The 15,222-nt window shown below is 37.2% G+C and overlaps 1 protein-coding gene across 5 annotated transcripts; it reads right to left on the bottom strand.

Moving 5' to 3' along the window:
- Positions 1-6,176: 6,176 nt before the first annotated feature.
- LOC121632190 lies at positions 6,177-13,764 on the bottom strand. Of its 5 annotated transcripts, none has more exons than XR_006008898.1 (9): positions 12,518-12,867; positions 10,420-10,479; positions 10,253-10,336; positions 10,109-10,162; positions 9,954-10,028; positions 9,803-9,841; positions 8,785-8,841; positions 6,403-8,706; positions 6,177-6,368 (listed from the first exon to the last, which is right to left on the bottom strand). XR_006008898.1 is itself a non-coding variant. In XM_041973435.1 (9 exons), the coding sequence occupies exons 2-9, from the start codon at positions 12,740-12,742 to the stop codon at positions 6,478-6,480; spliced, it is 2,823 nt and encodes a 940-aa protein (XP_041829369.1). In that variant the 5' UTR covers positions 12,743-12,752; positions 13,693-13,764; the 3' UTR covers positions 6,177-6,477. The 5 variants fall into 5 exon arrangements, 3 of the variants coding, with proteins under 3 accessions (XP_041829369.1, XP_041829380.1, XP_041829385.1); XR_006008899.1 differs by having other exon boundaries at positions 6,177-6,380; positions 6,415-8,706; XM_041973435.1 differs by adding an exon at positions 13,693-13,764 and having other exon boundaries at positions 6,177-8,706; positions 12,518-12,752.
- Between the last annotated feature and the right edge of the window lie 1,458 nt (positions 13,765-15,222).

Below are 15,222 nucleotides of genomic sequence, written 5' to 3'. Positions count from 1 at the left end.
CCCTCTGCTGTGGGAGCGACGGTATGGATCAGCTGCTGCGTCAAGATACACGCACTGAGCACGGGCCACTTCCGGTCAGGATATTGCTCATAAAACACGTGTTAAACAGCTGCTTAACTTATTGTAAACTCAGTGGTGAAAGAGGATTTACAGTATTACACGAATATTTTCCCAGAACTTAAAGCGCCCCATAAAATTATACAATTTTCAGTGGAAAAGTTACAAATAAATTTAAGTGATTTATGTTAACAAAAGAATTCATTCCCAATCAAAAGAGAATGTATTTTATTCTGAAAGATATTGATTTGGTTCAAATTATGATTTCTTTATTCACAAACGTAGAGTTTTAAAACTAAAACAAATCTAGATTTTTGGGAAAAGGGTTAAACCTGTTTGTAAATTCTTTGAATTTAGTGGAGAGTACGTCAGCCTGTAATTTGTTCACTTTGCTTCTTAAAGTTTCTCATGCTTTTATATAATTTTTAAAATTTTTATTTGTTTATATGTATTTTCATATAGGAAATCAAATTATTTGCTTGGTACAAATTCTAAAATAACATTTGGTTAATCTGTTTAATCTGGGGGTGTTTCACTGCTCTGACACCCAATTTAGTAAACAACGCGTGCCTTTGTTTTGCTTGTACAAACATTCAATAAAGTTTTTTTAAGGGGGGAGGGGGGTTGATCTGCTTAAATAGTACAATTTTGGAGTACCTAAACAAATCCCATCAAGTCCTGTCAGATGATGATTTGCATTAATACTAAATTAATAATCGAGTAGACCACCCTGTATTTCATGAGACATATGTAAAGAAAACAAAATAAGCAAAATAGGGCAAAAGATATGTTAAATGACCACGAAAATCCATAAGAAGACAACAAAATGAAAGAAACTCACCAAAAGAAGACACATAGGAACTCAAATGTCATGGAACAATACATTATTATTATTATTATTAATAATAATAATAATAATAAACAAAGAAAAGCAAAAAAGATTAAGCCAGTGCAATCAAGCCAAAATTGTATTTTGCGTGTTTAAATGATTGTTTCCGGTTTTGTTTCTGGTGTTCATGTGTAACTTTACAGTCTCAGGTCGTTTTCGCTCTTCCTCTTGGAGATGCTGGATCTTAAAGAAACACGCTTTAACCGGCTTTTAACTCCCATCCTTAGACTCCCATCCAGCCTCCTGCTGTTTTTTTTTTTTTTTTTTGTCTACTTCTGCTAATTTAACCACATCAACAGAGCCGGAACGTTACATATTTTAGTCTCAGTTTATTCTTTATGTGATATTAAAACTTGTCAATATAACTGAATGAGCGCTCCCTCTAGCGGCTAAAATGGAGTACTGCAGCGCTGTGTTCGTTGAGGAATTGAGGACCAAGTTTTAGATAATTATGACCAATTTTGTAAAATAAGGGTCTTTTAAAGGGTAGCAGTAGACAGAAAGAAAGAAATTACCAGTCTTATAATGTTTAAAATTATAGTGTCATTTATGGGGTATACAAGGCTAATCGTGGATAATTAAATGATCAATTACAATAAATCCACAATGTGGCAGTTATTCTATTTTATTGTATTGTATTGTACAACACATTAGACAGCTGTTATGTTTAAAGTACTTTATAAAAAAAAATGGCATTGTATGGTATATATTTCCCCATACTTTCTCATTCAGAGCTGTGTGAAAGCAGGTTTTAAATATCCAGCCAGTGAGGCTGGAGGAGGTGCTGGAGGTGATGGCCTCTACAGAAAGCTTCAATTCAAGTAAAAATAAATACAAAAAATATATAAACCTAGCAAAAAAAAAAAAAAAAGAAAGATGGGTGGATGGGGGATGGGGAAAGGTGTGAGGGCAGTAAACAGAGAAGGAAAAAAGTAGAAATAATTAAATATTAAGAAGGAAAATTATTCGAGTTGACATTTATTAAAACGTATTTATGATTATTAATTAGATGTTGCATGTTGCATGTTATGGAGCTGACAGGATACCCAACTTTAACATAAACCACATTTAAAACCACTCAAAAAAAAAAAATCTGTTTTCAGTCCGTATTTACGGTCATTTTAAATTTACCTATAAAGATAATTTTGGGCTTTGTCTGTAAATCTAAAGAAGAAGAACGAGGCAGACTGTGATTTGCGCTGCCTCAATAAGATCTGTTACTAAAAGCTCAGCACAACAGCAGCAGGAGGAGGAGGCTCCATTTACAGAATTATAGTGTCTGTTCCTCTTTAGGGGATTGCACTTATAGCCATGATGATGAGTGGGGGCAGAAGTACTCAGGTCCTCTTTGCAACTATCAATGCAGATTCTAAAATTGACTTAAAGGGGTAGTGCACCCAAAAATGTGTTTTTTGAGCTGTAAACAACACAGAATGACTTAATTGTGATGAAAATCACATATACTGTTGGTAAAATTTGTATTTTTTTTTAAAGTTTATTTTAAAAACAGGATTTTGTGGGTAAAAATGTCTCATACAGGGTAAAACCAGGTTGTGTTTTTCGTGACAGAGAGCATTTATCTATGTGATGAGAAAATTTTAAAAACCCACAGCCCCTCCCTCCAGATGCAGATAGACGGCTCCTCGCCCTGCAGGCATAGAAAACCACGCTCACCAATGCATATGAAGGGATGTGAGCTTATATGGTGTAGATTTGCTAGTTTCAGACTTTTATTCTTTCACAGAGTTTCTGATGAAATGTTCCTGCAATGGGATGGATTTGTGCTTCTGAGGGGTGTAAAAGTAACACCGGACTTTATTCTTGATCTGATGATCCTTATCTGGTGCCAGGCAGCAGTTCAAATTGTAGCAGAGGCAACTTACAGCAGCACTTCCTGCAGCTGCCACAACCTGCCGCAAGTCTCCACAGCTTTCCAGAGCTGCTGAAACTGCTGACAGGCCAGTGTAACAGAAGTTTCAGATCAAGTACTAATACTGTATTTTACAAGCTCCACATTTATATGTTCCAAACAAACATGTTTTGAGTAAAACAGACACAACCTAACTTAACTTAATCAACCTAAACTTACAGTAATTAATAAATATTTTCTCTGACAGAGTTTACTGTGAACTGGTGAAACATAACCTGTCATTACTTGGAAAGACAAGGCCTTTGGTGGATTCCTATTTTATACCCAATCCTGACACCCTCACTTGTCACCAGTTAATGTGCTGATTAGAGACGCTTCCAAAATGCTCTTCATTTTTTATTCCTTTTTTTTCCTCCCTCTGGGCTCTTTTTGAGTGTCTTGCTCCATCTACCTCTAGATTTCTTTACATATGCTAAACACTATAAAGTTGGCTATTGATGACACCATAAATAATTTATCAGGACTTTTGTCTCATAAATAAAGGTCAAACAAATACTTTCAGTAAATGTCTAAACTTTTCTAGAAATTGAATTTGTGTTGTTTTGATCTATTTTTAGGTCTCTATATCTATTATTTCTATTTCTATTTCAGATTTCTATCTGTAGAATCAAGTGTGTTAGCTTCACACATATGTTATATTTATATTTGAATATATCTTACAATTGTATGAAAAAATAGCAATTTTGCATACATGTGCAAAAGTTCCCTTAAAATGATACCCCTCTCTCTATTTTATTTCTTTATTTATTTCATTTTTTGCAAATGCACTCCATTCCACTGTTAAAAATAAATTATAATTCTTGTAAAATTCAGGTGTGATATTTCTAGAATGACTATTACAAACTACAAAAACAGCATCTTGTAAAATAATTCACGTAACTGAGTGGTGCAAAATTATTTTCTGCAGTGGCAGTCCCATAACAACAGGTTCTGCCAGGACGAGACCTGTGAATATTTTGGCTCATGTACACAACTAAATGCATCTTCAGAGACTATTATTTCTACTTTAATTGACATTTTCTGATTATTCTTGGGTGTATTTCTTGAGGCAAACCATCATTACAAGCATTTTTAAGCTGCTTCAGCTCAATAAATTTTAGGTAAAAGCAATCTTAAAAGTTAACTTGAAAAAAAGAGGTAAAAATGAGGTTTTCTAAAGCACATGAAAGATATTTGACTGACATGGAAATGCAATATTTTTGTGTACAATTAGCAACATCAAAAATTTATGGAACCATCTGCATTTGGATGAAGTGATGACAGTGTCTGACATACGGCAGCTGCATGGACACCAGAAGGGGAGGGGACCTAGAGGGTCATGACAGGTCAGTGGGTTGGAGGAATGCTGATAGGAATGTGGCGTTCAGGGATGCAACTCATCGGCAGGGTAACAACGAGGATGAGTGGGTCCCCAGAGAGCCATGAAAGTGGACAACAGAGCCAGTGTCTGCATAGGAGGAGAGGAGGGGGAGACTAGGCTCAAAAAAACCCAGCTAGACTAAGTCAGAACACCATGTGTGTTCATTTTAAGCCACAGACTGGAACATTTAGGCATTTAAATGCATGTTAGATTTATTCTATTGTTAGGGTTTTTATTTAAATTTTTTATTGTGATAAAATATCTGATTGACCTGATTTATTACTGAAATTAGTCCTAAGCTGTGCTCATCTCTTTATCTTAGTCACAAATACAGACAAAAGTGCACATAAAAAGAAAAACACTGCAACCTCAAATTATAAATGAAATGCACAGTTTTTGACCTTTCATGCTGTTTGGCCATCTAGACTATTAAGGTGATGACTTGTAGAGCACTCTGCCTTCACTTGAATGTTTTAGAAGGAAGTGGCTCACAGTTTGTGGCGCTTTAAATGAGAGTAAAGGGATGCAGCAACGGCATAGAGTGAAGCTAAACAAGAGTGGCCCCATGCCCACCTAGAGCAGAAGAATACTAACAAATTTAAAGCTAAGTAACTTTGCTGTTAGGAAGGGGACCTCAACACTGCCATCTGAGGACGACTTGGATGATTGCTCAGCTTGAAGCTAATCACAGAAATTTTGCTTTATTCAAATCATGAGTTCTGGGCTTTTTTTTAAAATCTTTGTTATCCTTATATAATACCGCTATTATACTATTAAATATACATAGAAAAACCTTAGTTCACTGTTTGTGTTGAATTAATAAGGGACCATTAACTATTTCTAGACAATATAACAATAAACAAGGCATATGCTCATGTTATGGCAGATCATGTTACGATGAACACTTGACTGCATTCCTTACAAGATGGCATCTCCATCAGCTCTAAACTCTTGAGACCCAGCACAGAGGTGCATGCGTGGTGTTTGGTAGCTCTATGAGCATATGAAAGCCAACATCATCCAGTTTTTCATTTAGCCTTTGGCTGTTTGTTTAAGTCTGACTTGTCAAGTGTAGCACCCTGTAGTTTTCTAGGTCATATTTCCCCCTTTAAATAATACGAGTACTAACAGAAAATGTAAAGAAATCCTTGGATTTAACACCTGATTGAACCTCCTTCTGCAGCCACAATCTTTTCTCTGTTGCTGTACATCCATCTAAAAGAGATGCTGCCGCTCTTCAGACTCTTGTGGAAGCAATTTCATATTTAGTTATTGTGATGCTGCAGCTGACTTAAACAGAGCTTTAACTAACATAAGAACCATCCTCATTTTACCTCATACCAGATTTAATTTTTGTAATATTTTATTCATATTAACATAAAATATTTTAGTTATATATACATATATTGATGCAGATGATAGCTACAAATGTGCCTCAGTTATATTGAAAGCTATTTTGTATAATAGTGAGACAAAAACTGCAGAACAGACTAGAACAGAGGTTTATTAGCACTTGAGGGCGCCATGAGTTTGGTTTATATATATATATATATATATATATATATATATATATATATATATATATATATATATATTTATTATTTTTTTTATTATTAGTTTTATTTATTTATTTTTGCATGATGTGAAATGTGACTATCATCAGACCAAATTCCAAAAGAAAAGGCAAATTTCTCATAAAAACAAAAGAGAGGACAAAAATTAACAGGCTTACAACCAAGTAGTGCGAGCTGTCACAGACCCACCCAGCTTCAACCTAACTATACATATAAGGAGCGCTGCAGGACATCACATGAAGCCCTTTTGGAAGACTGATCAGATTGGGATGACGGTTTATTACATCTAATTAAATGAATTAAATCTATGCAGCTCAAATAACGCCGTCATTGCAGGAAGAGGCAGGCAAATAAATCCAAAAAATATCATGGAATTTATGGAACATCTTCCACAATTTATCTTTTAATATTTATGTAATAAAACAAAGAATCTTCACTTGTGTTCTCAAACTTTTAGAGCCCATGTTACAATAATTATAGAACCCAATGAACATGAACAAGATAATTAAATTTACAAAAGTTTACACAGTGAATCACACACACACACACACACACACACACACACACACACACACACACACACACACACACACACACACACACAATCCTGCTGTGTGAATGTGGACACACATCATACATATGTAAAAAAAAGACAGACACTTGGTGTCTAAAAGACAGGCATCCTCATCACATACAGCCGACCTTCTTGCTCAATCACAAAACATTTAGCAACAATGTCCGCACACGTCATTGCACACAGTTCAGCTGAGCTTCTCACTCGGACGAGGAAATTTGCGACGTTCATGTTGGTCTGCGAGTCGTGAATCGATACCTGGCTGTTTGCTCGCAGCAGCTTCTTGCAGAAAACGACGACTTCTCTGCAGGAGCAGCCGGAAGCCACCCGGCAGCTGCAGGGCTTTGGTACGACCACCAGAGACTCCACGATAGCGAAGCCACTGCTTGTTTCTATAGCAGAGTTGTTCCTTTCGCAGGCGATGCTATAATCCAACGTGGTGATGAACATGTCATTATAAACAAAACATTTGTGTTCAGTCACACTGTCCTGACTTCGCAGGTACTGCGCGTCTCTGCTCTGCAATGCAGCTATTTCCCTCTCAGTTAGTGATCTTTGAGATCCACATCCCAAAATGACATGCTCTCCTGTGTGATTGGATGGCTTGGTAATAATATCGCAACCTGTCAAAGAGCAAAAGAAGGATTTTATTTCTGAGCTTGCATTCTGAAATAAAGCACTTCCTTTCTGGATCATCTCCTCGTATGAGAGGAGTTGTGTAAAGACGTGTGAGGAAACGGACTCTGTGCAGGAATACATCTGCAAGATTCTGCTGTTAATGTCCTCAAACACAAACGATGAATTCGCCCACAGCATACCCCAGTCGCGGGAGCTCTCAGTGAGGTGTGTCAACAAGTGAAAGTTAAATGAGCAATGCTCAAGCCCATACAGAAGAGGCACCTGCGCTACGAACTCAACCAGACATAACTCTGCACAGCTGAGCTCATCGTGAGAAGCAAACCGGGAGAGGAGGATATGAAACGCACAAATAAGAAGCATCCAGTGTTTGTAGTACAGCACTGGCAGGACATTCTTTAATATTACAGGAGAATAGAGAAGAGCAAAAGCTCTCCACTCAGAGGCTTTCCAGTGCATCCTCTCACTGAAGCGCCTCGGGCTTTGTCTAATTTCATTTGGAGGCTGGATGGCACACAGAGCTTCATCCAGTTCATTCAAATGCTGAGGCGTCAAATGGAAGGGCTTGCTGGCATAAAGAGGGTTAAACCAAAGATTGACGAGTTCAGGGACAACACCGAGGCAGAAACAATGCATGTAGTCTGGAATAAACCCTTTGATGATGTCAAATGATGGCAACAGAAGCAGAGGACTCGGACCTCTAACGCCCATCTGACCTTGATCGTAGTTATTTCCTATCACTAGCTCAGCCAGCTGCTCCGTTTCTGTCATATGTCGCAGGTCACAGCCTTCAGTCTGGATCGGATAAACTCTGATGTGACCCCGGCCCTTGTGGACCATCTCGCCCTTGTGGTAGCAGAACCCACATCCAAACTCCCTGCTGAACGGATGAAAGTTCTGCATCATGGACCTTGCTAAGGAATTGCACACACATATTTTAGCTTTTACTTTGGTTTGATGTTCTGAGCCGGTCTCATCTGTCCAAGTAAAACCCTCGTCAGACAGTTTATGAAGTTCATTAATAAAAGGCGTCAGGAAACTCTGAACTTGTGGCTTTCCTCTGCCGAGCCACAACGTCTGCAGCAAAACGTTTTTACATCGCTCCACATAGGGAAGTTCGTTGATCGTGCACAGGATGGGCCAAACTGAAAACTTGGTTGTGTTGAGCAGAGGGGAGCCGTCGCATTTGAAGGTGAGCGTAATACCGCCGTCTTGTCTATCCTGCTTGTATGCGCTGCCAGTGTTTATGTCAGAAACGGAAGCGTTCTTTGTGGGATGCTTCCCTAGTTTTGCGTGGACGTGTGTGAGAATGTTTCTGAGCTGGATTTCGAGCGGCAGTACAAGGAAGTAATAAGCCTTCTCAAGAAGACCCTTCTTGCTCAAGCGCTGCTGACACACTCCACACTCATTACCAGGCTCAACGCTAAGGTAGTTCGCACACTTGGGACAGTAAAAATGGATCTCTGCCTGGTTGCTGTAATCGGTGAGGTGTTTCTTTAAAAACCGCAGAGACTTTGGGACACATCCAGGTACCACGAAGTTGAGGAGGTCCAGGAGGTCTTCGGTTGCTGCTTTTGACAAGCCGTGTTTCAGGATGAAGGTCAGGAGGAGGAGGTGGAGAGCGCCCACGGTGACTGAAGAGCCAGCATAAATCTTCTTTTGTCCATCAAAGTTGGAGTCCAAAAACTGCAAAAGAGCAGAAATACACCTTACAAGCAAATCAGGACAAAGTAAACTAAGTCCTAATGAAAATAAAACACAAACCAATGGATCTTCTGCGGTCTCATCATCAGACGGAGTAAAGCTGCTTTTTCCTCTGCGCTGCAACAGAAAAAGCAGCCAGAGAAAGGTGAGGAGTGGCATCTGGAAATAACTTTTGCTTTCTTTGAATATCATCAAAGTTTATGTCAGGGTGGGGTTTGTGTGCATACGCTTTTATACGTGTTTTTATTTGTGTATATATATGTACATATATTGTATATGTAATTCCTTTATTTGACCCATTTTTTAATTTAATCAAATCATATTTCTATCCCCCATCTGTAACTAATATGCCTAACACAAGTTAAGAACAAAATTATTTACTTTTTAGTGTTTTTTTCTGAGCTGAACTGCTGGACTTGATGGGGTGGGTAGATGGGTGGGGGGGTAGGACGGCAAGAGACAGGTGAAATATGGCTGATGGGTGATTTATAACCTCACTTCTTTTTGGCTCTTGTTATAAATGTCTTTAGATATCTTCTATTATATTGTTGGAGGTTAATATGAAAAGAAACAGATAGGAAAAAAAGATTGTATCAGTGTATTTACACCTTTTCCCAAACTCAAGCAACATTTTTCAAATGACATTTTTAAGATTTTCATTATTATAAAATAAATGTACTTAAACTGTATATATACACTATACTACCAAAAACACTTTAAAACAGCTAAATAAATTCAAGCATTTTCTAAGGATTTCCAGCCCTCCTGAGTAAACGAGTAAAAACATTTTATCTTCTTGCAAACAGCATTCTAGACAAAATAATCTCAATCTTTGCCTCAGACTCTCATATTGGCTCAAACCTGAGGAAGTCCACCCCCCTTCCTCAGGTTTTAGCTCTAGTGGAGAAACAATTTTTAAATGATGTTTTAAAATCTCTTGTCCGGCTAAAATGAATCTACAAATGTATTTGTTGATTAATTTTGACACCTCGTAGTTACTAAATAGATTTATGAAGTTTTATCTGTTTTCAAATAGAGTCTAGAGTTTAATTAGTAAAATTTTTAAAGAGCTTTTTACCGTTTCATGCTCTGGATCTCCTCTTGCTTTGTTTGTTGGCTTGCCAGACAGATAACCAACGTTTGAGTCAGAAAAAAGAAATATTATAAGAATCATGATTTTATAGTTTTATTATCTGAAAAATGTTTTATTATACTCAAAGCTCACACACCACAGGATCTACTTCACCCGTATCAGATGATGAGGAATCTGCGTTCTCTCCAATGTAGACAATGTTATAGTCTGTCTGGATTTTAACAGAAAAATAAAGTGAGAGATTTTTTTCTGTCTTAAACTAAACAATTTCTGATGAGAATATTTTACTACCTCCAGGTCTGGTTCTTCTTTAATGGTAGCTGGACCAGCGGAAAGAGGGTCGACCTGAGGGGCAGAAAGATTATCAGTAGTTTGGATCTTGTTCTGGTCATTAAAGTGTTGGTGATGACTTTAAAATGTGGTTAGCTCACACACCATGTGATCTTCATCGGAGGCTTCGCTGTCAGATGAGGAGGAAACGGGTTTCTTAGCAGCATCAGGAACAGTGTTGAAGTTTGGCTGCATTTTGGGAGGAAAACTAAATTGTAGGTTTTTGGGTTTTTTTTTTTTTAAATACAAATCCATGCGTGAATACATTTTACCATTTCATGGCCCAAATCCCCGTCTCTGTCATCTGGGGGCCCAGCTGAGACATCAGTGGTCTAAAAGAAGGAAAATAAAACAGGTTATTTAAGATAAATAAGACATTCATTTTCTGAACCGCTTAGAGGGTAAGCTGGAGCCTATCCCAGCATTAACAGCTGAGAGGCAGGGTACACCCTGAACAGGTCACCAATCCATCGCAGGGCCAACACATAGGGGACAAACAACCATTCACACACACACTCCTAGGGAGAATTTAGAGTCATCAAGTAACCTAACATACATGTCTTTGGACGGCGGGAGGAAGCCGAAGTACCCGGAGAGAACCCATGCATACACGGGGAGAACATGCAAACTCCACACAGAAAGGCCACCAAGGTTCGAACCTCCCCCCAGCCGAGATTCGAACCGGCGACCTTTTTGCTGTGGTGCTAACCACCACACCACCGTGCAGCCCTGCTCTTGAGCTGTTCTTTTAAATTTATTAAGTCCATTAGATGTGACAGGCTGCTGCTTTTTAGTCAGATAAACATCATCACTATTTGTTGCTATACACAGTAAACATTTACTTTTAATTCAATTTGCAATGCATCAGTAATGTGCTAAGAGCCCTTTAGATGCCACAAATACTAAAAAGAACTTGTCTAGTAAACTAGATAAGTGAAAGATAAAAAGACTGTCGGAGAAAAAAAAAATCTACATAAAGAAATTAGTTAAAATCCAGCAAAGACCTTCTGGACCTTTTTTTTTTAAAAAAAAATCCATCTACTAATGGCTGAAGCCTCATCAGAAAAGGTCTCCATGGACTGAAAATCAGTAGCAACAGGTCTGATGGAGGGATGAATCCTCCCAAGAGGGCAGATCTCAACGTTACTGAAGCAGTGTGGGATTATCTGGACAGAGAATGGAACAAAAGGAAGCCAACATCCAAAGAAGAGCTCGAGAAAACCATTCGAGAGGCCTGGAGAACTATTCCTGAAGACTATTTAAAAAAATTGCAATAAAGTTTGTGTAAGAGGGTTGAGATTGTGATAAAGAATAAAGGTGGTCACACTGAATATTGACTTTAAAACTGTACAAAGTGCCTTTGCTTATACACTATTTCTCCATTTATATTGACAGATGTTTAAAAAAAAAAACTGCTTCAAACTTGGAAGATGGATTTTGGAGGCTGGATGATGGTTAATGGATGGTAATGAGAAGGTTGCCTCAGGTGCTTCCTGTTTTGTTTGCACCAGAAAACTAAAAAAAAAAAAGAAAACACACATATATCCAAAAATCCACTGGACGGAATGCCTTATTAATGACAAACAAAGAAAAAGAATAAATGTATCCACACACAGGGAAGCTCGAGTATGGGAATTTATTTGTTGTTATGACATTTTAAAAACCTCTCCAGAGTTTTATTCATCCATTCATTCTCTGTACCGCTTGGGCCATTACGGGTCACAGGTAAGCTGGAGCTTATCCCAGCATTAACGGAGTATTAGTTACTATTTATTTACATATGATCTCATTCAACCTCAATGTATTTAAATGAATTGCATCATTTACTACAGTAAAATTCACTCACCTATCTTAAATAGTCCTTTCTTTACTTTACATACTTTTTACTGAGTAACACAAAGTCAAACATACTATTCACCTAAAATATCTGTGTGATCTCGCTTTTTGGATACCAACCATAGGTCAGGCGTTTCAATAGAAGGTTTAAATTTACAAAGAAATGTCTTGAATAATGATAAAATACAACTAATGGTGTTGGGGTAATAAGAATATCTGACAGTGAAGGAAATATTTAGAGTGATTACACTGAAAAATAAATGCACTGACAATTTTAGTGACAACAAATGACAAATGTTTATGGAATATACCATAAATAAATTCCCTTGAAATAACACAGGTTATACATCCTAACATACTTTTAATCTTAATAGTAATAATTTACTTAGTAAAAATACTATTAAAACAAAATCTGAACATATAACATCAATTGCCTTGTCTATGGACCACTTTTGGTGCTCATTGTTGTGCTCTGTTGGACTGACAGAAACGTTCAAAATATGTATTTTCACAAAGCCTTCTGTTGTTTCTCACCTCGTTTATTTTTTCTCGTTGTGTCTTTGGAGTTTTCTTAGAAGGACGCCCACTTCGAGGCAGCGTAGCTACAGTTTTAAACCGCTTCCATTTATATATAATTTGTCTAACTGTGGAGAGATGAATGTCTAAACTCTTCGATATAATTTTGTAGCCTTTTCCAGCCCTGTGCAGGTCAACAACTCTCGATCGTATACCTTCTGGTATCTCGCTTCTGCGAGGCATTATGACTATGGTCGAATCCCAAATGGAACACTTGAGCACTCCTGCACTCACGGGCGCGCTCCCGCGAGGGGCTCGAGGGTTCAGTGGTATTCCAATTGGAATTGTGTGAGTGATCAAGGGATGATGGCGGACATTTTTGAGCCCTTTCTGCCCCCTTTCCATAAGTCAGCATCGATGCCAACTTTCGCTAAGGAATTACCCATAAATCACTGCGATGTCACGTGAAACACGGAGTTTACCGAGAGAAGCCGACGTGTGAAACATGTTCTTCAGTATTGTGGCGCTGGGTCGTTACCCAGCAACCCATGTGCATAAACATTAAACAGGTTAACCCTATATTTCTTCTTTAAGTTTTCCCATTTCTTTGCAGCCTGGCTGGGGGTCACAACCTTCTGCAGACCCATTTCTGCAATGATAACACTATACACATACGCACACAGACACAAATGCTGCTCATCAACACTGGTTTTCTTTTGTTTTCAGCCCATTTACTTTTATATGGATTACAAGAACTCAACACTTACTCAAATCCTTGTAAGGACGCGTTGCGGAAGCCCGTAAATAGCGCTTCATGTTTTATCCTGAGACAAATTAATTTTTTGGTTTGGTCTTCAGACCCTGTTGATGGAGATATTACGTTGTTATTAGCCACATTCTTTCAGACATTCATGACAATAAATCATGGCTGCAGTGTTTTATACTTACAGACAAATCGTCGCTGCAGCAACTTCTCTTCTGTCATTTTTTTTTTTTTTTTTAAAGAATTGTAATCCTCTCGTTTTGGCGTCTCTCTCCTTGCAGTGCAGGTCTCAAAGTGCTGTCCCAATCCTATTTAAAGCATTTCGAGCCCTTGTGGCCTGTCACCCTCGACTCCTCATGCAGGTGATGTCATTTAGTCATCAGGGGCTCAGGGCGAGTGCTCAAGTTTTCGGTTTGGGATTGGGGGTCTGTGGTTTGTTACTTTAGCAACAAGGAAACGCTCCGCCTCCGTTCCTTTTACTTCCGGTCTACCCCGGTTTTTAACTTTTTTTTTTATATACAAACTTTATTGAAATCTCTTAACATGTACATTTAGGAATATCAATCTACAGAAAAACTTTAAGAAAGAAAACGATAAACCTGCAATTATTATCCTAAAGATTGTTATTTTTGAACTTTTTTTTTAAATATAAAATCTTTATTGAAATCCGTTTAACATAACATTTAGGAATATTAATCTAAAGAAATCTTTAACATAGAAAACGGTAAACCTACTATTAATATAGTTTTAATTTCAGATTTAACAGTATGGTTTGAATTTTTTTTTAAGTCGGATTTAATTTTTTTATCTTCTGAAGCTGAATTTGGTTCACACTTATCAGCTGAATGTTTCCTTAATAAATCAGAAAAGCTGTATTATTAAGTTGATTTGACCTGTTTTCCTTGATAGAAATAGTATAATATCTAAAAAGGGGGGGGAAAACGCAATATAAAACGCAAACATGGTGTAAAATTGTAAATCACACCTTTTTTACTGCTAACATTTGTTCAACATTCTTCATGTGCTTTTCCAATTTAGGGGGGAATTAATAAACAAGCATTATTTTTGTTTTCTTTTTATTTATTATCTTCAATACAACATTCTGGATTTCTTCTTTCATTTTTATTTAGTTAAGAGCGTTGACAATACTCAATATTTGTAAAACATGTCCGATGCCCTACTTTGGTTATCTGAAATTTTAACCAGTAAATTTTAATAATACACTTTTGATATTATTTTGTCTCTTACTCCAAAACTTGCAAGCAATTTTTATCTTTTATTTTGTTTAGCCTTACAGTTAAAATTCAGATTGTGGAAAATAAATATTTTTATCTTTATTTAATCGTCAGTGATGAACAATAAACTGGTATTAATATTTTATACTGATCCACTTCAATGCTGTACCTATGCAGTAAAGGGACTGATCCAGGCTACTTTGGGCACTTCTAGTTAAGATTCAGTTATGAGAGTTGTGTAAAGCACACATGGATCAAAAGTCTGAACCTAAAGATTGGGTTGAATGGGCCACGTGTGTCCCAAACCCAAATATAATGATGTAACCATACTGTAAGGCACATGTAAATGGTGAAAGAGTTGAAAAAAATGCTATTATCATATAGTTTTATATACCTTGAGATTCCAGCTATTTTTAAATAATGTCAAACAGCCACAGTATGTTGTAGTAAGTGAATGCTCAGTCTTGCAGTTTGACAAGTTTATTGTCTCCCCAGCACACCAATTGAACACCTAGAAATATGTACTCTTAAAAATTGGAGTGAATTATACCTATCTACCTTTTTAACATGCTTATATTATATACAATTTCTGTCATTTTCTGTGTTGAAAAGTTAAAAAAAAAAAGAAAATTAAAAAATAAAAAAAAGTTTGACATAGTTTGATATTAAACTATATGTAAATATATGTGCTAACACAAGAATTTTTAGACAACTGAAGTAAACTG

This window comes from Melanotaenia boesemani, chromosome 2, assembly GCF_017639745.1.
Source record: "Melanotaenia boesemani isolate fMelBoe1 chromosome 2, fMelBoe1.pri, whole genome shotgun sequence".
Taxonomy (NCBI): domain Eukaryota; kingdom Metazoa; phylum Chordata; class Actinopteri; order Atheriniformes; family Melanotaeniidae; genus Melanotaenia; species Melanotaenia boesemani.
Note: the sequence above shows the minus strand (reverse complement) of the source record. Positions and strands in the feature narration are given on the sequence as shown.

Excerpts from the sequence above, each read along its gene's own strand:
- LOC121632190 (XM_041973435.1), bottom strand. The coding sequence starts at position 12,742 with ATGCCTCGCAGAAGCGAGATACCAGAAGGTATACGATCGAGAGTTGTT. Across the intron at positions 10,163-10,252 it reads CCTCCGATGAAGATCACATG|GTCGACCCTCTTTCCGCTGG; the intron begins GTGTGTGAGCTA and ends TCTGCCCCTCAG. Across the intron at positions 8,842-9,802 it reads GAGATCCAGAGCATGAAACG|CGCAGAGGAAAAAGCAGCTT; the intron begins GTAAAAAGCTCT and ends TTTCTGTTGCAG.